At 44.7% G+C, this 25,003-nt stretch overlaps 1 protein-coding gene across 6 annotated transcripts in view; it reads left to right on the top strand.

Annotated features, from left to right (window-relative positions):
- Positions 1-25,003, top strand: part of UNC13B (unc-13 homolog B) — a 314,963-nt gene that overhangs the window by 244,467 nt on the left and 45,493 nt on the right. For 5 of the 6 annotated variants that reach the window (XM_083155406.1, XM_083155407.1, XM_083155408.1 and 2 more), the window contains 3 exons: positions 1,688-1,777; positions 12,455-12,589; positions 19,193-19,326. In XM_083155406.1, coding sequence (XP_083011532.1) covers positions 1,688-1,777; positions 12,455-12,589; positions 19,193-19,326 — 359 coding nt within the window. Of the gene's footprint in view, positions 1-1,687; positions 1,778-12,454; positions 12,590-19,192; positions 19,327-19,399; positions 19,494-25,003 lie in introns of all 6 variants that reach the window. The other variant, XR_014453376.1, reaches the window with a different exon arrangement.

The raw sequence follows: 25,003 nt of genomic DNA, 5'->3' as shown, positions 1-25,003 counted from the left end.
TGAGTGGAGAATGTTCAGGAGGACGGGCCCTGTATATAAATGCTTGTATACTGTACCCAGTGCACACAGAGCCCTCTTGTCTTGTTCACCAGCTGCTGGCGCTCGCTTGGGTCTCCTAAGTCTTCTCATATTGGAATTGAAGAAAAATATAAAATCTGCTTCAGCCTGTGATACCGGGAACCTGCCATGATGGTAACTACAGACCCAAGGGCCCCGGCAGATGGTGACTGTCAGCTCCCTGTCCAGGTCACACATCCCATTGAAAGCCTACTCTGGGTACGACGTGCCGGCTGAGTCTTGGCGCCCGGTCACGCAGATCCTCCACCAAGCTGTCTGCCTGCTAAATAATGAATCCGTTACCATCTGCTCTGCACAGAAATCCAAAAGCCTTGGCCCAAAATGATTAACAACACCAATGTTTGTTGTGTCTGTTTCCCCGGTTCTGGTTCTCTGTGTGCGGCGGGCGACACCTTACATCCTAAATATACTGTACTGTGTTACTTACCAGCGATGAGAGATTCCTAGTAGCACCTTACAGTCTTCTCAGCCTCCAGTAACGTCAGCTGCAGGGCGTCTTATACCGGCCACAGACTCGCCCCCGGCTTATGGTTTATGTATCTGGCTTATGTAAATGTTTATGCGGCAAACTGGAGGCCAGCCGCGTCCCGATAGTAACGGTCTGCCTGACGTGCGGATCCTTCTTCTCTATCACTAGCTGGTTCCTCTGGGTTCTTGAATAGTAAGTGGGTCAACAGTGACTAGGTTCACACCTAAGAATGGTCGACAGTGACAGAAGTCGACACAAGCTGAAGGTCGATATGTACATGGGTGACTGCGTCGGTACACTAATATAATCTCACTCTATGTCCGCTTGGATGGTAAAGTCTGAACCAAGTCGGTTTCTTTTTAAAAAATTATGAAAAAACTTGTGTCAACCATGTACATGTCTACCTTTAGTTTTTGTTGACATTCTCTCATTGTCGACCTAGGCTATGTCGATTATCATAGGTGTAAATCTAGTCACTGTCGACCCAGGGACCGGATACCGTTTCTCAGATGGAGGGAGATAAGTATTGTGGGCACGATGCCGCTTCAGTCATGAAGTAAAGCAGAACGTTGTTACGAAGGACCTAAATCGCGTTTGTACGCAATGTCGATGTTTTCGCGTTAGCCGGTTCCTTCGCCATCGTGTTCACACTGGTATTTTATATGCAGAGCGATGGACAGGAGAAGACAGTTTTTCAGGCGAATTAATGTGGGTGTGTCGAACTGTCATGGCAATTTTTGAAGCATGTATCTGCGTCCATGTATGTAGAGAAACATGGCACCAACGTCGCTACTGCCGCAGCCAGCCAGGACTTTGTGGTAGCTTAAATTGCGATGGCTTCCAGAACCCGGAGAAATGCAGCCGCTGCTTAGGGAAGTGCGTACAGATGTGAACAGCAAGTATACAGTATATAACACACAGCACAGAAGTTTTATCATTCAATATTCGCAACATTGAATTTCAGGGATTCAATCTTTCAGTAATGTCCTGCAGGACAATGATTGTGTATGTTTTATTATACTGTATTACATTATTTCCTGTGTCGTCCTCCTAAGGTGCATGCTGGACGTCGGGTGACCCGAGCTCTGAGAGATGGGCGACTTTCCTCCTGCTAATCCTGTTTTGTGTCCTTCCTTCTAGAACAATTTCCCTGCCAGCAGCCCAGACAGACTGCAGGACTTAAAGTCCACCGTGGATTTGCTGACGAGCATCACGTTTTTCCGCATGAAGGTACGCGCCGTCCCATGCGCGCGTTGCCAGGAATAAAGGTGTCTGTGTAGTGCAGGCATTCCCAACCACGGTCCTCAAGGCACACCAACAGTGCAGGTTTTAGTGATATCCAGGCTTCAGCACAGATGGTTTAATCAGAATCACTCAGGTACTAATTAAGTCACCTGTGCTAAAGCCTAGACCTCTACAAAACCTGCACTGTTGGTGTGCCTTGAGGACCGTGGTTGGGAGTGCCTGGTGTAGTGGGCAGTCAGGAAGGTCTCTGTTGTGTGAATTTATGCTCTGCTCTCATATGCTCGGTCAGATGCACCCAACTCTGCGCTGATGGTATGTAAGTCCTCTTTACGTCAAGCGTACCTCGGATACACTTACTCCAAAACACAGACACATAAGAAAATAAAACACTCATTTAAATAAATCCCCCATACTAAAGCAGTTATGCTTTTTCTTCTCATGTACAAAACATGCATGTAAAATACCCTGCCAAATCATATCATACAGGCATGATCAATGGAGGCAGCACCTGTCCGCCTCAGAGGAGAATCCACCGTCAGCCAATAAGAAGCGGCAGCTAGTGTGTCGGTCAGTTCAGCAAGCATGCCCTTAGTGACCTCATCCACCTGTCCCCGGCACCAACAGGTCCTGCGGTTGGAGTAACTGGTGCGGCCCCTAGCTGGTCACATTCACTAAATAAAGTGGTGCAAAGTCCTGCTTCACTTTAGGTCCTCCCTGTTGTATTATTGTTCTTATCCTTTATTTATGTAGCGCTGTAAGGGATCTGCAGCGCCCAAGTACAGAGCACATAAACAAATACGCAAAACAGTGACTTACAGCTGTATACAATAGAGGACAAGTATAGGGCACATAACCATAGCTGCATCAGCAGAGGGCATTGACATAAGTATCAGGGGGCAGAGAACAAGGGATCTGCAGCACCCTATTACAGAGTATATAACCCAGGAGACAGTGACTTACAGCTGAATACAATAGTGGACAAGTACAGGGCAGTGACTTACAGCTGAATACAATAGTGGACAAGTACAGGGCACATAACCATAGCTGCAACAGCAGGGGACACTGACATAAGTATCAGGGGGCAGAGAACAAGGGATCTGCAGCGCCCTATTACACAGTATATAACCCAGGAGACAGTGACTTACAGCTGAATACAATAGAGGATCAGTACACGGCACATAACCATAGCTGCATCAGCAGAGGGCATTGACATAAGTATCAGGGGGCAGAGAACAAGGGATCTGCAGCATCCTATTACAGAGTATATAACCCAGGAGACAGTGACTGACAGCTGTATACAATAGAGGACAAGTACAGGCACATAACCATAGCTGCATCAGCAGGGGACACTGACATAAGTATCAGGGGGCAGAGAACAAGGGATCCACAGGGCCCTATTACAGAGTATATAACCCAGGAGACAGGGACTTACAGCTGTATACAATAGAGGACAAGTACAGGACACATAACCATAGCTGCATCAGCAGAGGACACTGACATAAGTATCAGGGGGCAGAGAACAAGGGATCCGCAGCACCCTATTACAGAGTATATAACCCAGGAGACAGGGACTTACAGCTGTATACAATAGAGGACAAGTACAGGACACATAACCATAGCTGCATCAGCAGGTGGCACTGACATAAGTATCAGGGGGCAGAGAACAAGGGATCCGCAGCACCCTATTACACAGTATATAACCCAGGAGACAGTGACTGACAGCTGAATACAATAGAGGACAAGTACAGGGCACATAACCATAGCTGCATCAGCAGGTGACACTGACATAAGTATCAGGGGGCAGAGAACAAGGGATCCACAGCGCCCTATTACAGAGTATATAACCCAGGAGACAGTGACTTACAGCTGAATACAATAGAGGACAAGTACAGGGCACATAACCATAGCTGCATCAGCAGAGGACACTGACATAAGTATCAGAGGGCAGAGAACAAGGGATCCGCAGCACTCTATTACACAGTATATAACCCGGGAGACAGTGACTTACAGCTGAATACAATAGAGGACAAGTACAGGGCACATAACCATAGCTGCATCAGCAGGCGGCACTGACATAAGTATCAGGGGGCAGAGAACAAGGGATCCGTAGCGCCCTATTACAGAGTATATAACCCAGGAGACAGTGACTTACAGCTATATACAATAGAGGACAAGTACAGGACATATAACCATAGCTGCATCAGCAGGCGGCACTGACATAAGTATCAGGGGGCAGAGAACAAGGGATCCGCAGCATCCTATTACAGAGTATATGACCCAGGAGACAGTGACTTACAGCTGAATACAATAGAGGACAAGTACAGGACATATAACCATAGCTGCATCAGCAGGCGGCACTGACATAAGTATCAGGGGGCAGAGAACAAGGGATCCGCAGCATCCTATTACAGAGTATATGACCCAGGAGACAGTGACTTACAGCTGTATACAATAGAGGACAAGTACAGGGCACATAACCATAGCTGCATCAGCAGGGGACACTGACATAAGTATCAGGGGGCAGAGAACAAGGGATACGCAGCACCCTATTACAGAGTATATAACCCAGGAGACAGTGACTGACAGCTGAATACAATAGAGGACAAGTACATGGCACATAACCATAGCTGCATCAGCAGGGGGCACTGACATAAGTATCAGGGGCAGAGAACAAGGGATCCGCAGCAGCCTATTACAGAGTATATAACCGAGGAGACAGTGACTTACAGCTGAATACAATAGAGGACAAGTACATGGCACATAACCATAGCTGCATCAGCAGGCGGCACTGACATAAGTATCGGGGCAGAGAACAAGGGATCCACAGGGCCCTATTACAGAGTATATAGCCCAGGAGACAGTGACTTACAGCTGAATACAATAGAGGACAAGTACAGGGCACATAACCATAGCTGCATCAGCAGGGGGCACTGACATAAGTATCAGGGGCAGAGAACAAGGGATCCGCAGCAGCCTATTACAGAGTATATAACCGAGGAGACAGTGACTTACAGCTGAATACAATAGAGGACAAGTACAGGGCACATAACCATAGCTGCATCAGCAGGCGGCACTGACATAAGTATCAGGGGGCAGAGAACAAGGGATCCGCAGCACCCTATTACAGAGTATATAACCCAGGAGACAGTGACTGACAGCTGAATACAATAGAGGACAAGTACATGGCACATAACCATAGCTGCATCAGCAGGCGGCACTGACATAAGTATCAGGGGCAGAGAACAAGGCATCCGCAGTGCCCTATTACACAGTATATAGCCCAGGAGACAGGGACTTACAGCCCCTGCTGGTTGCAGAACATGGTGCACAAGTGATTGCCGCATGCTGATCATTAGACAGCAATCAGTAGGGAACAGTACGTCGGTGTAATAGAGGGGCTTATCCGCACCTGTGATCTTCCACCTACAGACATTGTTTCCATTGTCCCTGTCTGTGTATTCAGCGCTGCGCCGGGGTAATGAGCACCCAGCATGGAGCCACTAACCAGGGCTTAGCCTGTGCTGCCGGGAGCCAGGGAGCTGCTCTGCCTGGTGCCTATCTCCGGCTGCTAAGTGGGGCAGCACCGTCACGGGCGGATGGGGGCTGTCAGCTCAGAGGGACGGGGAGGATTTGAAAAGCAGAAGAGCCGAGGAGCGAGTGTCACCTCGCATCTGTCTGACACCACTGAATGTGTCTCCTAGTATCTGGCTCCGTGTCACCATCCAGCACACGAGACCTGGATGGAGAGTCCGCGCACTAATGCCCGATCCGATCAGAGTCACCGGCTCTGGGGTAACGAAGATAACAGATAGGGGATATAATGATAGACACAACGCATTGCGCACATCTGTATCACTGGGTCTCCGTGATCTCTCACTGGTCCCTAGCACTATGGGGTATGGGCAGGGCCGGTGTAAGGCTTCTCAGCACCCTAGGCAAAACTTCAACCCACAGCCACCCCCCACCCCCATACTGCCACCACTACCCACTTTCCTATCCCTTAAGACATACTTGCCTAACATTCTGGAATGGCAGGGAGGCTCCCAAAAATGTGGTGGTCCTCCCAGCCCACCAGGAAGGTGGGCAAGCCTCCTGCTTTCCCAGTAGTCATCCCTTTGCCACCCACAATAGAGTACAAGGAGGAGGGGGCAGCAAAGTAGGTCTGTAAGCCTCAAGTAAAAGTATGGAGGTGAGGTCTTAGAAGTTCCACAGCAGCCACCCGCATTAAGTACAAGAAGGATCCTCATAGACAACAATGATTTTTTGATAGGCAGACTGGTGGCACCCCCCAGATCCTGGCGCCCTAGGCAGCTGCCTAATGGTAGAGCCGGCCCTGGGTATGGGTGCAGGACCTCTGCTCCATAAATCTCTGTATACTGTTCCTGCCTACATTATATGACCAATGAATGGATATGTTCCCTTACCCATATCATAATGCATGCGCTAATGCTCCAATCTGCTAGTACTGTATGTATCGCCCACCCTATACTAGTACTGTATGTATCGCCCACCCTATACTAGTACTGTATGTATCACCCACCCTATACTAGTACTGTATGTATCGCCCACCCTATACTAGTACTGTATGTATCGCCCACCCTATACTAGTACTGTATGTATCGCCCACCCTATACTAGTACTGTATGTATCACCATATACTAGTACTGTATGTATCACCATATACTAGTACTGTATGTATCACCATATACTAGTACTGTATGTATCACCATATGCTAGTACTGTATGTATCACCCACCATATACTAGTACTGTATGTATCACCATATACTAGTACTGTATGTATCACCCACCATATACTAGTACTGTATGTATCACCATATACTAGTACTGTATGTATCACCATATACTAGTACTGTATGTATCACCATATACTAGTACTGTATGTATCACCATATACTAGTACTGTATGTATCACCATATACTAGTACTGTATGTATCACCATATACTAGTACTGTATGTATCACCATATACTAGTACTGTATGTATCACCATATACTAGTACTGTATGTATCACCATATACGAGTACTGTATGTATCACCATATACTAGTACTGTATGTATCACCCTATACTAGTACTGTATGTATCACCCACCCTATACTAGTACTGTATGTATCACCATATACTAGTACTGTATGTATCACCATATACTAGTACTGTATGTATCGCCATATACTAGTACTGTATGTATCACCCACCATGTACTAGTACTGTATGTATCACCATATACTAGTACTGTATGTATCACCATATACTAGTACTGTATGTATCACCATATACTAGTACTGTATGTATCACCATATACTAGTACTGTATGTATCACCCACCATGTACTAGTACTGTATGTATCACCCACCATATACTAGTACTGTATGTATCACCATATACTAGTACTGTATGTATCACCATATACTAGTACTGTATGTATCACCATATACTAGTACTGTATGTATCACCATATACTAGTACTGTATGTATCACCCACCATATACTAGTACTGTATGTATCACCCACCATATACTAGTACTGTATGTATCACCATATACTAGTACTGTATGTATCACCCACCATATACTAGTACTGTATGTATCGCCCACCATATACTAGTACTGTATGTATCACCCACCATATACTAGTACTGTATGTATCACCCACCATATACTAGTACTGTATGTATCACCATATACTAGTACAGTATGTATCACCATATACTAGTACTGTATGTATCGCCCACCCTATACTAGTACTGTATGTATCACCCACACTATACTAGTACTGTATGTATCACCTACCATATACTAGTACTGTATGTATCACCATATACTAGTACTGTATGTATCACCATATACTAGTACTGTATGTATCACCATATACTAGTACTGTATGTATCACCCACCATATACTAGTACTGTATGTATCACCATATACTAGTACTGTATGTATCGCCCACCCTATACTAGTACTGTATGTATCACCCACACTATACTAGTACTGTATGTATCACCTACCATATACTAGTACTGTATGTATCACCATATACTAGTACTGTATGTATCACCATATACTAGTACTGTATGTATCACCCACCATATACTAGTACTGTATGTATTACCCACCATATACTAGTACTGTATGTATCACCATATACTAGTACTGTATGTATCGCCCACCCTATACTAGTACTGTATGTATCACCCATCCTATACTAGTACTGTATTTATCACCCACCATATACTAGTACTGTATGTATCACCATATACTAGTACTGTATGTATCACCCACCATATACTAGTACTGTATGTGTCGCCCACCATTTACTAGTACTGTATGTATCACCCACCATGTACTAGTACTGTATGTATCACCATATACTAGTACTGTATGTATCACCATATACTAGTACTGTATGTATCACCATATACTAGTACTGTATGTATCACCATATACTAGTACTGTATTTATCACCCACCATGTACTAGTACTGTATGTATCACCCACCATATACTAGTACTGTATGTATCACCATATACTAGTACTGTATGTATCACCATATACTAGTACTGTATGTATCACCATATACTAGTACTGTATGTATCACCATATACTAGTACTGTATGTATCACCCACCATATACTAGTACTGTATGTATCACCATATACTAGTACTGTATGTATCACCCACCATATACTAGTACTGTATGTATCGCCCACCATATACTAGTACTGTATGTATCACCCACCATATACTAGTACTGTATGTATCACCCATCCTATACTAGTACTGTGTGCATCACCCACCATATACTAGTACTGTATGTATCACCCTATACTCGTACTGTATGTATCACTCACCATTTACTAGTACTGTATGTATCACCATTTACTAGTACTGTATGTATCACCATATACTAGTACTGTATGTATCACCATATACTAGTACTGTATGTATCACCATATACTAGTACTGTATGTATCACCATATACTAGTACTGTATGTATCACCCACCATATACTAGTACTGTATGTATCACCATATACTAGTACTGTATGTATCACCCTATACTCGTACTGTATGTATCACTCACCATTTACTAGTACTGTATGTATCACCATTTACTAGTACTGTATGTATCACCATATACTAGTACTGTATGTATCACCATATACTAGTACTGTATATATCACCATATACTAGTACTGTATGTATCACCATATACTAGTACTGTATGTATCACCCACCATATACTAGTACTGTATGTATCACCATATACTAGTACTGTATGTATCACCATATACTAGTACTGTATGTATCACCCTATACTAGTACTGTATGTATCACCCACCATATACTAGTACTGTATGTCTCACCATATACTAGTACTGTATGTATCACCATATACTAGTACTGTATGTATCACCATACACTAGTACTGTATGTATCACCATATACTAGTACTGTATGTATCACCATATACTAGTACTGTATGTATCGCCCACCCTATACTCGTACTGTATGTATCGCCCACCCTATACTCGTACTGTATGTATCACTCACCATATACTAGTACTGTATGTATCACCATATACTAGTACTGTATGTATCACCATATACTAGTACTGTATGTATCGCCCACCATTTACTAGTACTGTATGTATCACCATATACTAGTACTGTATGTATCGCCCACCATATACTAGTACTGTATGTATCGCCCACCCTATACTAGTACTGTATGTATCACCGTATACTAGTACTGTATGTATCACCCACCATATACTAGTACTGTATGTATCACCATATACTAGTACTGTATGTATCACCCATCCTATACTAGTACTGTATTTATCACCCACCATATACTAGTACTGTATGTATCACCATATACTAGTACTGTATGTATCACCCACCATATACTAGTACTGTATGTGTCGCCCACCATTTACTAGTACTGTATGTATCGCCCACCCTATACTAGTACTGTATGTATCACCCTATACTAGTACTGTATGTATCGCCCACCCTATACTAGTACTGTATTTATCACCCACCATATACTAGTACTGTATGTATCACCATATACTAGTACTGTATGTATCACCCACCCTATACTCGTACTGTATGTATCGCCCACCCTATACTCGTACTGTATGTATCGCCCACCCTATACTAGTACTGTATGTATCACCCTATACTAGTACTGTATGTATCGCCCACCCTATACTCGTACTGTATGTATCACCCACCATATACTAGTACTGTATGTATCACCCATCCTATACTAGTACTGTGTGCATCACCCACCATATACTAGTACTGTATGTATCACCCTATACTCGTACTGTATGTATCACTCACCATTTACTAGTACTGTATGTATCACCATTTACTAGTACTGTATGTATCACCATATACTAGTACTGTATGTATCACCATTTACTAGTACTGTATGTATCACCATATACTAGTACTGTATGTATCACCATATACTAGTACTGTATGTATCACCCACCATATACTAGTACTGTATGTATCACCATATACTAGTACTGTATGTATCACCCTATACTCGTACTGTATGTATCACTCACCATTTACTAGTACTGTATGTATCACCATTTACTAGTACTGTATGTATCACCATATACTAGTACTGTATGTATCACCATATACTAGTACTGTATGTATCACCATATACTAGTACTGTATGTATCACCATATACTAGTACTGTATGTATCACCCACCATATACTAGTACTGTATGTATCACCATATACTAGTACTGTATGTATCACCATATACTAGTACTGTATGTATCACCATATACTAGTACTGTATGTATCACCCTATACTAGTACTGTATGTATCACCCACCATATACTAGTACTGTATGTATCACCATATACTAGTACTGTATGTATCACCATATACTAGTACTGTATGTATCACCATACACTAGTACTGTATGTATCACCATATACTAGTACTGTATGTATCACCATATACTAGTACTGTATGTATCGCCCACCCTATACTCGTACTGTATGTATCGCCCACCCTATACTCGTACTGTATGTATCACTCACCATATACTAGTACTGTATGTATCACCATATACTAGTACTGTATGTATCACCCACCATATACTAGTACTGTATGCATCAACATATACTAGTACTGTATGTATCACCATATACTAGTACTGTATGTATCACCATATACTAGTACTGTATGTATCACCATATACTAGTACTGTATGTATCACCATATACTAGTACTGTATGTATCACCCACCATATACTAGTACTGGATGTATCACCATATACTAGTACTGTATGTATCACCATATACTAGTACTGGATGTATCACCATATACTAGTACTGTATGTATCGCCCACCATTTACTAGTACTGTATGTATTACCATATACTAGTACTGTATGTATCGCCCACCATATACTAGTACTGTATGTATCGCCCACCCTATACTAGTACTGTATGTATCACCGTATACTAGTACTGTATGTATCACCCACCATATACTAGTACTGTATGTATCACCATATACTAGTACTGTATGTATCACCCATCCTATACTAGTACTGTATTTATCACCCACCATATACTAGTACTGTATGTATCACCATATACTAGTACTGTATGTATCACCATATACTAGTACTGTATGTATCACCCACCATATACTAGTACTGTATGTGTCGCCCACCATTTACTAGTACTGTATGTATCACCCACCATTTACTAGCACTGTATGTATCACCCACCATATACTAGTACTGTATGTATCACCCACCATATACTAGTACTGTATGTGTCGCCCACCATATACTAGTACTGTATGTGTCGCCCACCATATACTAGTACTGTATGTATCACCCACCATTTACTAGTACTGTATGTATCACCCACCATTTACTAGTACTGTATGTATCACCCACCATATACTAGTACTGTATGTGTCGCCCACCATTTACTAGTACTGTATGTATCACCCACCATATACTAGCACTGTATGTAACACCCACCATATACTAGTACTGTATGTATCACCCACCATATACTAGTACTGTATGTGTCGCCCACCATTTACTAGTACTCTATGTATCACCCACCATATACTAGTACTGTATGTGTCGCCCACCATTTACTAGTACTGTATGTATCACCCACCATATACTAGTACTGTATGTATCGCCATATACTAGTACTGTATGTATCACCATATACTAGTACAGTATGTATCACCCACCATATACTAGTACTGTATGTATCACACACCATGTACTAGTACTATATGTATCACCATATACTAGTACTGTATGTATCACCATATACTAGTACTGTATGTATCACCATATACTAGTACTGTATGTATCACCCACCATGTACGCGTTCCTACACCAAATAATGGTTCATTCAGATTTACAGTGTAATATTTGGATGCCCCTATGACACTGTGGACCTGATTCTGAGGATTGCACATGTATGTAGGAGCATTGTACCACGTAGCCTCACTGGGCCTCTCTTACATACGTGTGCGCAATGTTTTTTTGCAGCTGACTTTTTTGTTTGTCTTTTTGAAATGCAGCCCTCTGTATCCTCTTATTCTGTCTCCGTACTGCCAGGTACAAGAGCTGCAGAGTCCGCCGCGTGCCAGCCAGGTGGTCCGGGACTGTGTGAAAGCCTGCCTGAACTCCACCTATGAGTACATCTTCAACAACTGCCACGAGCTGTACAGCCGGGAGTACCAGACCGACCCCGTACGTAATGTACAATGTTCTATATATGTGTATAGATATGTATGTACGCACGTGTGTATATCTATAGTGCACTGGTTTTAGCTATATGTGCATATATGTCAATGTTATAACTGAAGTCTTTATACAGGGTATAGCCAGCATCATGGAACCCTAATTATGACCACTTTGAGCCTAGAACCAGTAACAGGGTCTCCAGCTATAGAATCTGCCTTTCCCTGGTTGCTGACCGTAGTTGCCGGTACTCTGATGTCATCGTTAGCTGCAGCTTATGTAGTAATATTCTATATCTCTATATGATCATGTGCTGGCTACTGGCAGCTATGATAGGAGACTCTCTGCTGCAGAAAACATTATACTCAGTCCCCAATGTCACTCGCTGGGTGCAGGTAGTATAATGATTCCAAATCTAGAATCAGCACTGGTTATAAACCAACAAAGCCAATATTACAGCTATGGTGAAGGGCAGGGGACAGACAGAATAACATTAAACACTTTTGGGGTCAGGGCTGGCAACATGCAGCAAATGTGAGCTAGGGCACCAGGTCAGCAAGAATTCCAACGGGTGTAGTAAAGAAAGGCGGGTTATTGCTTCGAGCAGGAACTATTGGCAGTAGTATTATATCTCCCCACATGACGGCCAGAACCAAAAGATCCGACAAGAACTAGATGCTCTGTACTTGGATATGGCTCTGCATTGTAGACTTGGAGCTAGTTATGGCTTGGCAGGTTAGACGTGGAGCTAGTTATGGCTTGGCAGGTTAGACGAGGAGCTAGTTATGGCTTGCAGGTTAGACCTGGAGCTAGTTATGGCTTGGCAGGTTAGACCTGGAGCTAGTTATGGCTTGGCAGCTTAGAGGTGGAGCTAGTTATGGCTTGGTTGGTTAGACGTGGAGCTAGTTATGGCTCGGCAGTATAGACTTGGAGCTAGTTATGGCTTGGCAGGTTAGACTTGGAGCTAGTTATGGCTTGGCAGGTTAGACGTGGAGCTAGTTATGGCTTGGTTGGTTAGACGTGGAGCTAGTTATGGCTCGGCAGTATAGACCTGGAGCTAGTTATGGCTTGGCAGGTTAGACCTGGAGCTAGTTATGGCTTGGCAGGTTAGACCTGGAGCTAGTTATGGCTTGGCAGGTTAGACCTGGAGCTAGTTATGGCTTGGCAGGTTAGAGGTGGAGCTAGTTATGGCTTGGTTGGTTAGACGTGGAGCTAGTTATGGCTCGGCAGTATAGACTTGGAGCTAGTTATGGCTTGGCAGGTTAGACGTGGAGCTAGTTATGGCTTGGCAGGTTAGACGTGGAGCTAGTTATGGCTTGGTTGGTTAGACGTGGAGCTAGTTAGGGCTCGGCAGTATAGACCTGGAGCTAGTTATGGCTTGGCAGGTTAGACCTGGAGCTAGTTATGGCTTGGCAGGTTAGACCTGGAGCTAGTTATGGCTTGGCAGGTTAGACCTGGAGCTAGTTATGGCTTGGCAGGTTAGACCTGGAGCCAGTTATGGCTCGGCAGGTTAGACTTGGAGCAGTTATGGCTCAGCAGGATAGACTTGGAGCTAGTTGTGGCTCGCCAGGTTAGATATGGGCATAGTTATGGCTTGGGACGTTAGACTTGGCAGGTTAGACTTGCAGCTAGCTATGGCTCGGCAGGTTAGACATGGAGCTAGTTATGGCTCGGCAGGTTAGACGTGGAGCTAGTTATGGCTTGGCAGGTTAGACGTGGAGCTAGTTATGGCTCAGCAGGTTAGACTTGGAGCTAGTTGTGCTCTGCATGTTAGATATGGGCATAGTTATGGCTTGGCACGTTAGACTTGGCAGGTTAGACTTGCAGCTAGTTATGGCTTGGCACATTAGACCTGGAGCTAGTTGTGGCTCGGCAGGTTAGACTTGGACCTAGTTATCGCTTGGCAGGTTAGACTTGGAGCTAGTTATCGCTTGGCAGGTTAGACTTGGAGCTAGTTATCGCTTGGCAGGTTAGACTTGGAGCTGGTTGTGGCTCGGCAGGTTAGACTTGCAGCTAGTTATGGCTCAGCAGGTTAGACTTGGAGCTAGTTGTGGCTCGGCAGGTTAGACTTGGATCTAGTTAAGGCTCGGCAGGTTAGATATGGCCATAGTTATGGCTCGGCAGGTTAGACTTGCAGCTAGTTATGACTCTGCAGGTTAGATCTGGAGCTAGTTATGGCTCGGCAGGTTAGACTTGGAGCTAGTTATAGCTCAGCAGGTTAGACTTGGAGCTAGTTGTGGCTCGGCAGGTTAGACTTGGATCTAGTTAAGGCTCGGCAGGTTAGATATGGCCATAGTTATGGCTTGGCAGGTTAGACTTGGAGCTAGTTATGGCTTGGCAGGTTAGACTTGGAGCTAGTTAAGGCTCGGCAGGTTAGATATGGCCATAGTTATGGCTCGGCAGGTTAGACTTGGAGCTAGTTATGGCTTGGCAGGTTAGACTTGGAGCTAGTTATGGGTCGGCAGGTTAGACTTGGAGCTAGTTGTGGCTAGGCAGGTTAGACTTGGAGCTAGTTGTGGCTCAGCAGGTTAGACTTGGAGCTAGTTGTGGCTCGGCAGGTTAGACTTGGAGCTAGACTACCTATCCCAGACATGGCTCAGTACATTATACTGCATACAAGGTGGCTCAGTGTAATATGCACAGAGCGAAGGTTCCTCTTATAGAACTAACCACTTGTTAACTTTTGATGTTTACATGGTGGCCAGTCCTATTCCACCTACGTGCTGCTGCTGAACCTTTCCCAATTTACTTAAAAACCATAGCACCTGCCGCTTCTCTACTGGTTGGTGGGTGCCTGGTGAATCTCCCACAGTTGTGATATTGACAGTCTTTCTCAGACATCAGAATCCCCAGTACATAGACAATAGGGTTCATTTTTTTGTTGGGAGCCAATTAACCTACCAGTATATTTTTGGATTGTGGGAGGAAACTGGAGTACCCGGAGGAAACCCACGCAAGCACGGGAAGAATATACAAACTCCGCACAGTTAGGGCCATGCTGGGAATGGAACCCATGACCTCAGCGCTGTGAGGCAGTTATACTAACCACTACACCGTCCATACTGCCCCGTATATATAACACATGGTGGGGATAGAACCCATGACCTCAGTGCTGTGAGGCAGTTATACTAACCACTACACCGTATGTACTGCCCCGTATATATAACACATGGTGGGAATAGAACCCATGACCTCAGCGCTGTGAGGCAGTAATGCTAATCATTACACCATCCGTACTGCCCCGTATACTGTATATAACACATGGTGGGGATAGAACCCATGACCTCAGCACTGTGAGGCAGTAATGTAACCATTACACCGTCCGTACTGCCCCGTATATATAACACATGGTGGGGATAGAACCCATGACCTCAGCACTGTGAGTCAGTAATGTAACCATTACACCATCCGTACTGCCCGGTATATATAACACATGGTGGGAATAGAACCCATGACCTCAGCGCTGTGAGGCAGTAATGTAACCATTACACCGTCCGTACTGCCCCGTATATATAACACATGGGGGAATAGAACCCATGACCTCAGTGCTGTGAGGCAGTAATGCTAACCATTACCCCATCCGTACTCCCCCGTATATATAACACATGGTGGGGATAGAACCCATGACCTCAGCGCTGTGAGGCAGTAATGCTAACCATTACACCGTCCGTACTGCCCCGTATATATAACACATGGTGGGGATAGAACCCATGATCTCAGCGCTGTGAGGCAGTAATGCTAACCATTACACCATCCGTACTGCCCTGTATATATAACACATGGTGGGGATAGAACCCATGACCTCAGCGCTGTGAGGCAGTAATGTAACCATTACACCGTCCGTACTAACCCGTATATATAACACATGATGGGGATAGAACCCGTGACCTCAGCGCTGTGAGGCAGTAATGCTAACCATTACACCATCCATACTGCCCCGTATATATAACACATGATGGGGATAGAACCCGTGACCTCAGCCCTGAGAGGCAGTAATGCTAACCACTACACCGTCCGTACTGCCCCGTATATATAACACATGGTGGGGATAGAACCCATGACCTCAGCGCTGTGAGGCAGTAATGTAACCATTACACCGTCCGTACTGCCCCGTATATATAACACATGGTGGGGATAGAACCCATGACCTCAGTGCTGTGAGGCAGTAATGTAACCATTACACCATCCGTACTGCCCCGTATATATAACACATGGTGGGGATAGAACCCATGACCTCAGTGCTGTGAGGCAGTAATGTAACCATTACACCATCCGTACTGCCCTTTATATATAACACATGGTGGGGATAGAACCCATGACCTCAGCGCTGTGAGGCAGTAATGCTAACCATTACACCATCCGTACTGCCCTGTATATATAACACATGGTACCATCCGTACTGCCCTGTATATATAACCCATGACCTCAGCGCTGTGAGGCAGTAATGTAACCATTATACCATCCGTACTGCCCCGTATATATAACACATGGTGGGGATAGAACCCATGACCTCAGCGCTGTGAGGCAGTGATGCTATAGCCATTACACCATCTGTACTGCCCCGTATATATAACACATGGTAGGGATAGAACCCATGACCTCAGCGCTGTGAGGCAGTAATGCTAACCATTACACCATCCGTACTGCCCTGTATATATAACACATGGTGGAGATAGAACCCATGACCTCAGCGCTGTGAGGCAGTAATGTAACCATTATACCATCCGTACTGCCCCGTATATATAACACATGGTGGGGATAGAACCCATGACCTCAGCGCTGTGAGGCAGTGATGCTATAGCCATTACACCATCTGTACTGCCCCGTATATATAACACATGGTAGGGATAGAACCCATGACCTCAGTGCTGTGAGGCAGTAATGCTAACCATTACACCATCCGTACTGCCCCGTATATATAACACATGGTAGGGATAGAACCCATGACCTCAGTGCTGTGAGGCAGTAATGCTAACCATTACACCAACCCATGACCTCAGCGCTATGAGGCAGTAATGCTAACCATTACACCATCCGTACTGCCCCGTATATATAACACATGGTAGGGATAGAACCCATGACCTCAGTGCTGTGAGGCAGTAATGCTAACCATTACACCATCCATACTGCCCCGTATATATAACACATGGTGGGGATAGAACCCATGACCTCAGCGCTGTGAGGCGTACTGCCCGTATATATAACACATGGTGGGGATAGAACCCATGACCTCAGTGCTGTGAGGCAGTAATGCTAACCATTACACCATCCGTACTGCCCCGTATATATAACACATGGTGGGGATAGAACCCATGACCTCAGTGCTGTGAGGCAGTAATGCTAACCATTACACCATCTGTACTGCCCCGTATATATAACACATGGTGGGGATAGAACCCATGATCTCAGTGCTGCGAGGCAGTAATGTAACCATTACACCGTCCATACTGCCCCATATATATAACACATGGTGGGGATAGAACCCATTTCCTCAGCGCTGTGAGGCAGTAATGTAACCATTACACCATCCGTACTGCCCTGTATATATAACACATGGTGGGGATAGAACCCATGACCTCAGCGCTCTGAGGCAGTAATGTAACCATTACACCATCCATACTGCCCCGTATATATAACACATGGTGGGGATAGAACCCATGACCTCAGCGCTGTGAGGCAGTGATGCTATAACCATTACACCATCTGTACTGCCCCGTATATATAACACATGGTAGGGATAGAACCCATGACCTCAGCGCTGTGAGGCAGTGATGCTATAACCATTACACCATCTGTACTGCCCCGTATATATAACACATGGTAGGGATAGAACCCATGACCTCAGTGCTGTGAGGCAGTAATGCTAACCATTATACCATCCGTACTGCCCCGTATATATAACACATGGTAGGGATAGAACCCATGACCTCAGTGCTGTGAGGCAGGAATGCTAACCATTACACCATCCGTACTGCCCCGTATATATAACACATGGTGGGGATAGAACCCATGACCTCAGCGCTATGAGGCAGTAATGCTAACCATTACACCATCCGTACTGCCCCGTATATATAACACATGGTAGGGATAGAACCCATGACCTCAGTGCTGTGAGGCAGTAATGCTAACCATTACACCATCCATACTGCCCCGTATATATAACACATGGTGGGGATAGAGCCCATGACCTCAGCTCTGTGAGGCAGTAATGCTAACCATTACACCATCTGTACTGCCCCGTATATATAACACATGGTGGGGATAGAACCCATGACCTCAGTGCTGCGAGGCAGTAATGTAACCATTACACCGTCCGTACTGCCCCGTATATATAACACATGGTGGGAATAGAACCCGTGACCTCAGTGCTGTGAGGCAGTAATGTAACCATTACACTGTCTGTTTTGAGGTCATGGCTGACAGCAGGTGGGGGCATCCTAGCAATTTGGAAGACCGTAACAGATGGTTTTGTGGGGGCATCTTAGTGGGCAATATCAGATAATGTAGAAATATCGGGACCTTGGTGGACAGTAACATATAATGTGTGCACCCTGGTGGGGTTGTGGTATTTGAATTGGGCGTGCGTCTCTTTACTGATGTCTATTTCCCCAGAGCAAGAAGCAAGATCTGCCCCCAGAAGAACAAGGTCCGTGTATAAAAAATCTGGACTTCTGGCCCAAGCTGATAACGCTGATCGTATCGATAATAGAGGAGGATAAGAACGCCTACACCCCAGTACTCAACCAGTAAGAGACCCCGCAGCTGCTGCCCACAGGCTGTGATTGGTTTCTGTGTCTCTAATCCTTCTGTGCTTTGTAGAGATGTCACCTCCTGTCAGTCTGTTTTCCTGTCTGTCTCTTGTTGTATAAGTGACTCTGACGTCAGCCATGGTGCGAGCGCTTCCTGACACCGGGTGAGTGAGGGACGCACTGCTCGTACTTGCCTGCTGCCGTTGTCTTGCATGCTCGTTACATGGTGCTCGGGAAGGAGCCGCCATCAGCCAGCGATACGTTCACATTAGTCCTTCTAGCATCATCCTCACACAAGATAAATGGGGTGGCCTGGTACATAGCAGATGGCAGTGTTCTCATATATTATTCAGTTTAGAAAAAGTGTATTTCATATCTTAGCCTAACAACCAGCTTTAGGTTTATATATGTGCCTGTCTCCTAATATACTCTGTGCTGCTGGGGACCCTGCTCCTCCCCTCACAGTCACATCATGTCACTGCCCCTGTCACATGCAGCCCTGTCCTCACTGACACATCACCCATCTCCTGATATACTCTGTGCTGCTGGGGACCCTGCTCCTCCCACTATATAACTCTCAGTCTGTGGCTTCCTGCTGCCTCCATTCCCCTCCTCACATCATGTCACTGCCCCTGTCACATGCAGCCCTGTCCTCACTGACACATCACTCATCTCCTGATATACTCTGTGCTGCTGGGGACCCTGCTCCTCCCACTATATAACTCTGTCTGTGACTTCCTGCTGCCTCCATTCCCCTACTCACATCATGTCACTGCCCCTGTCACAAGCAGCCCTGTCCTCACTGACACATCTCTCATCACCTGATATACTCTGTGCTGCTGGGGACCCTGCTCCTCCCACTATGTAACTCTCACTCTGTGGCTTCCTGCTGCCTCCATTCCCCTACTCACATCATGTCACTGCCCCTGTCACATACAGCCCTGTCCTCACTGACACATCCCTCATCTCCTGATATACTCTGTGCTGCTGGGGACCCTGCTCCTCCCACTATATAACTCTCAGTCTGTGACTTCCTGCTTCCTCCATTCCCCTCTTTACATCATGTCACTGCCCTTGTCACATGTAGCCCTGTCCTCCCTGACACATTCCCCATCTCCTGATATACTCTGTGCTGCTGGGGACCCTGCTCCTCCCACTATATAACTCTCAGTCTGTGGCTATATAACCTAATATATCAGATAGCCTGGCCACCCCCTTTATGCTTTGACCCTGTATTCGGTATATGCTGAGTGTTGGTGCCTGCTGGTAATAGCTGGAGGTCAGAGTGGATGGTGTGGCCTGTCCCTCTCGCAGTTATCAGAGGTGTAGTTGGTAGCTCAGTAGCGTCACCTGTGCAGGTGGGATTGGGAAGCGCACTGCAAGGCCTGTGGGGTTACACTACACAGCGAGTGGCAGGCTTGCAGTGTGTGCTGTGGTTTGCATGCTGCATGCCGACTCTGAGAATACAACGCTTCCTTTTATCTACAGGATTAGTTTCTCTTATGTTCCTGTTGTGGGACCACTAATAGGATCATTATTATCCTCACACGTAGAGACCCCTTGTTGTGTATCCGGTATATGATCATTATTATCCTCACACGTAGAGACCCCTTGTTGTGTATCCGGTATATGATCATTATTATCCTCACACGTAGAGACCCCTTGTTATGTATCCGGTATATGATCATTATTATCCTCACACGTAGAGACCCCTTGTTGTGTATCCGGTATATGATTGTTATTATCCTCACACGTAGAGACCCCCTTGTTGTGTATCCGGTATATGATCATTATTATCCTCACACGTAGAGACCCCTTGTTGTGTATCCGGTACATGGTCATTATTATCCTCACACGTAGAGACCCCTTGTTGTGTATCCGGTATATGGTCATTATTATCCTCACACGTAGAGACCCCTTGTTGTGTATCCGGTATATAATCATTATTATCCTCACACGTAGAGACCCCTTGTTGTGTATCCGGTACATGGTCATTATTATCCTCACACGTAGAGACCCCTTGTTGTGTATCCGGTATATGGTCGTTATTATCCTCACACGTAGAGACCCCTTGTTGTGTATCCGGTATATGATCATTATTATCCTCACACGTAGAGACACCTTGTTGTGTATCCGGTATATGATCATTATTATCCTCACACGTAGAGACCCCTTGTTGTGTATCCGGTATATGATCATTATTATCCTCACACGTAGAGACCCCTTGTTGTGTATCCGGTATATGATCATTATTATCCTCACACGTAGAGACCCCTTGTTGTGTATCCGGTATATGGTCATTATTATCCTCACACGTAGAGACCCCTTGTTGTGTATCCGGTATATGATCATTATTATCCTCACACGTAGAGACCCCTTGTTGTGTATCCGGTACATGGTCATTATTATCCTCACACGTAGAGACCCCTTGTTGTGTGTCCGGTATATGATCATTATTATCCTCACACGTAGAGACCCCTTGTTGTGTATCCGGTATATGGTCATTATTATCCTCACACGTAGAGACCCCTTGTTGTGTATCCGGTATATGGTCATTATTATCCTCACACGTAGAGACCCCTTGTTGTGTATCCGGTATATGGTCGTTATTATCCTCACACGTAGAGACCCCTTGTTGTGTAGCCGGTATATGGTCATTATTATCCTCACACGTAGAGACCTCTTGTTGTGTATCCGGTATATGATCATTATTATCCTCACACGTAGAGACCCCTTGTTGTGTATCCGGTATATGGTCATTATTATCCTCACACGTAGAGACCCCTTGTTGTGTATCCGGTATATGGTCGTTATTATCCTCACACGTAGAGACCCCTTGTTGTGTAGCCGGTATATGGTCATTATTATCCTCACACGTAGAGACCCCTTGTTGTGTATCCGGTATATGATCATTATTATCCTCACACATAGAGACCCCTTGTTGTGTATCCGGCATATGATCATTATTATCCTCACACGTAGAGACCCCTTGTTGTGTATCCGGTATATGGTCATTATTATCCTCACACGTAGAGACCCCTTGTTGTGTATCCGGTATATGGTCATTATTATCCTCACACGTAGAGACCCCTTGTTGTGTATCCGGTATATGATCATTATTATCCTCACACATAGAGACCCCTTGTTGTGTATCCGGTATATGGTCATTATTATCCTCACACGTAGAGACCCCTTGTTATGTATCCGGTATATGATCATTATTATCCTCACACGTAGAGACCCCTTGTTGTGTATCCGGTATATGGTCATTATTATCCTCACACGTAGAGACCCCTTGTTATGTATCCGGTATATGATCATTATTATCCTCACACGTAGAGACCCCTTCTTGTGTATCTGGTATATGATTGTTTTATCCTCACACGTAGAGACCCCTGGTTGTGTATCCGGTATATGATCATTATTATCCTCACACGTAGAGACCCCTTGTTGTGTATCCGGTACATGGTCATTATTATCCTCACACGTAGAGACCCCTTGTTGTGTATCCGGTATATGGTCATTATTATCCTCACACGTAGAGAACCCTTGTTGTGTATCCGGTATATGATCATTATCCTCACACGTAGAGACCCCTTGTTGTGTATCCGGTATATGATCATTATTATCCTCACACGTAGAGACCCCTTGTTGTGTATCCGGTATATGATCATTATTATCCTCACACGTAGAGATCCCTTATGTATCCGGTATATGATCATTATTATCCTCACACGTAGAGACCCCTTGTTGTGTATCCGGTATATGATCATTATTATCCTCACACGTAGAGACCCCTTGTTGTGTATCCGGTATATGGTCATTATTATCCTCACACGTAGAGACCCCTTGTTGTGTATCCGGTATATGATCATTATTATCCTCACACGTAGAGACCCCTTGTTGTGTATCCGGTATATGATCATTATTATCCTCACACGTAGAGACCCCTTGTTGTGTGTCCGGTATATGATCATTATTATCCTCACACGTAGAGACCCCTTGTTGTGTATCCGGTATATGATCATTATTATCCTCACACGTAGAGACCCCTTGTTGTGTATCCGGTATATGGTCATTATTATCCTCACACGTAGAGACCCCTTGTTGTGTATCCGGTATATGGTCATTATTATCCTCACACGTAGAGACCCCTTGTTGTGTATCCGGTATATGGTCATTATTATCCTCACACGTAGAGACCCCTTGTTGTGTATCCGGTATATGGTCGTTATTATCCTCACACGTAGAGACCCCTTGTTGTGTAGCCGGTATATGCTCATTATTATCCTCACACGTAGAGACCTCTTGTTGTGTATCCGGTATATGATCATTATTATCCTCACACGTAGAGACCCCTTGTTGTGTATCCGGTATATGGTCGTTATTATCCTCACACGTAGAGACCCCTTGTTGTGTATCCGGTATATGGTCGTTATTATCCTCACACGTAGAAGCCCCTTGTTGTGTATCCGGTATATGGTCGTTATTATCCTCACACGTAGAGACCCCTTGTTGTGTATCCGGTATATGGTCGTTATTATCCTCACACGTAGAGACCCCTTGTTGTGTATCCGGTATATGATCATTATTATCCTCACACGTAGAGACCCCTTGTTGTGTATCCGGTATATGGTCATTATTATCCTCACACGTAGAGACCCCTTGTTGTGTATCCGGTATATGATCATTATTATCCTCACACGTAGAGACCCCTTGTTGTGTATCCGGTATATGATCATTATTATCCTCACACGTAGAGGCCCCTTGTTGTGTATCCGGTATATGGTCATTATTATCCTCACACGTAGAGACCCCTTGTTGTGCATCCGGTATATGATCATTATTATCCGCACACGTAGAGACCCCTTGTTGTGTATCCTGTATATGGTCATTATTTTCCTCACACGTAGAGACCCCTCTTTGTGTATCCGGTACATGATCATTATTATCCTCACACGTAGAGACCCCTTGTTGTGTATCCGGTATATGGTCATTATTATCCTCACACGTAGAGACCCCTTGTTGTGTATCCGGTACATGGTCATTATTATCCTCACACGTAGAGACCCCTTGTTGTGTATCCGGTATATGGTCATTATTATCCTCACACGTAGAGACCCCTTGTTGTGTATCCGGTATATGATCATTATTATCCTCACACGTAGAGACCCCTTGTTGTGTGTCCGGTATATGATCATTATTATCCTCACACGTAGAGACCCCTTGTTGTGTATCCGGTATATGATCATTATTATCCTCACACGTAGAGACCCCTTGTTGTGTATCCGGTATATGGTCGTTATTATCCTCACACATAGAGACCCCTTGTTGTGTAGCCGGTATATGGTCATTATTATCCTCACACGTAGAGACCCCTTGTTGTGTATCCGGTATATGATCATTATTATCCTCACACATAGAGACCCCTTGTTGTGTATCCGGCATATGATCATTATTATCCTCACACGTAGAGACCCCTTGTTGTGTATCCGGTATATGATCATTATTATCCTCACACGTAGAGATCCCTTATGTATCCGGTATATGATCATTATTATCCTCACACGTAGAGACCCCTTGTTGTGTATCCGGTACATGATCATTATTATCCTCACTCGTAGAGGCCCCTTGTTGTGTATCCGGTATATGGTCATTATTATCCTCACACGTA

The sequence above is a fragment of the Crinia signifera genome, chromosome 1 (assembly GCF_055691185.1).
Source record: "Crinia signifera chromosome 1, ASM5569118v1, whole genome shotgun sequence".
NCBI classification, from domain to species: domain Eukaryota; kingdom Metazoa; phylum Chordata; class Amphibia; order Anura; family Myobatrachidae; genus Crinia; species Crinia signifera.
The sequence above is the reverse complement of the archived record's forward strand: the minus strand, read 5'-3'. Positions and strand labels throughout refer to the sequence as shown.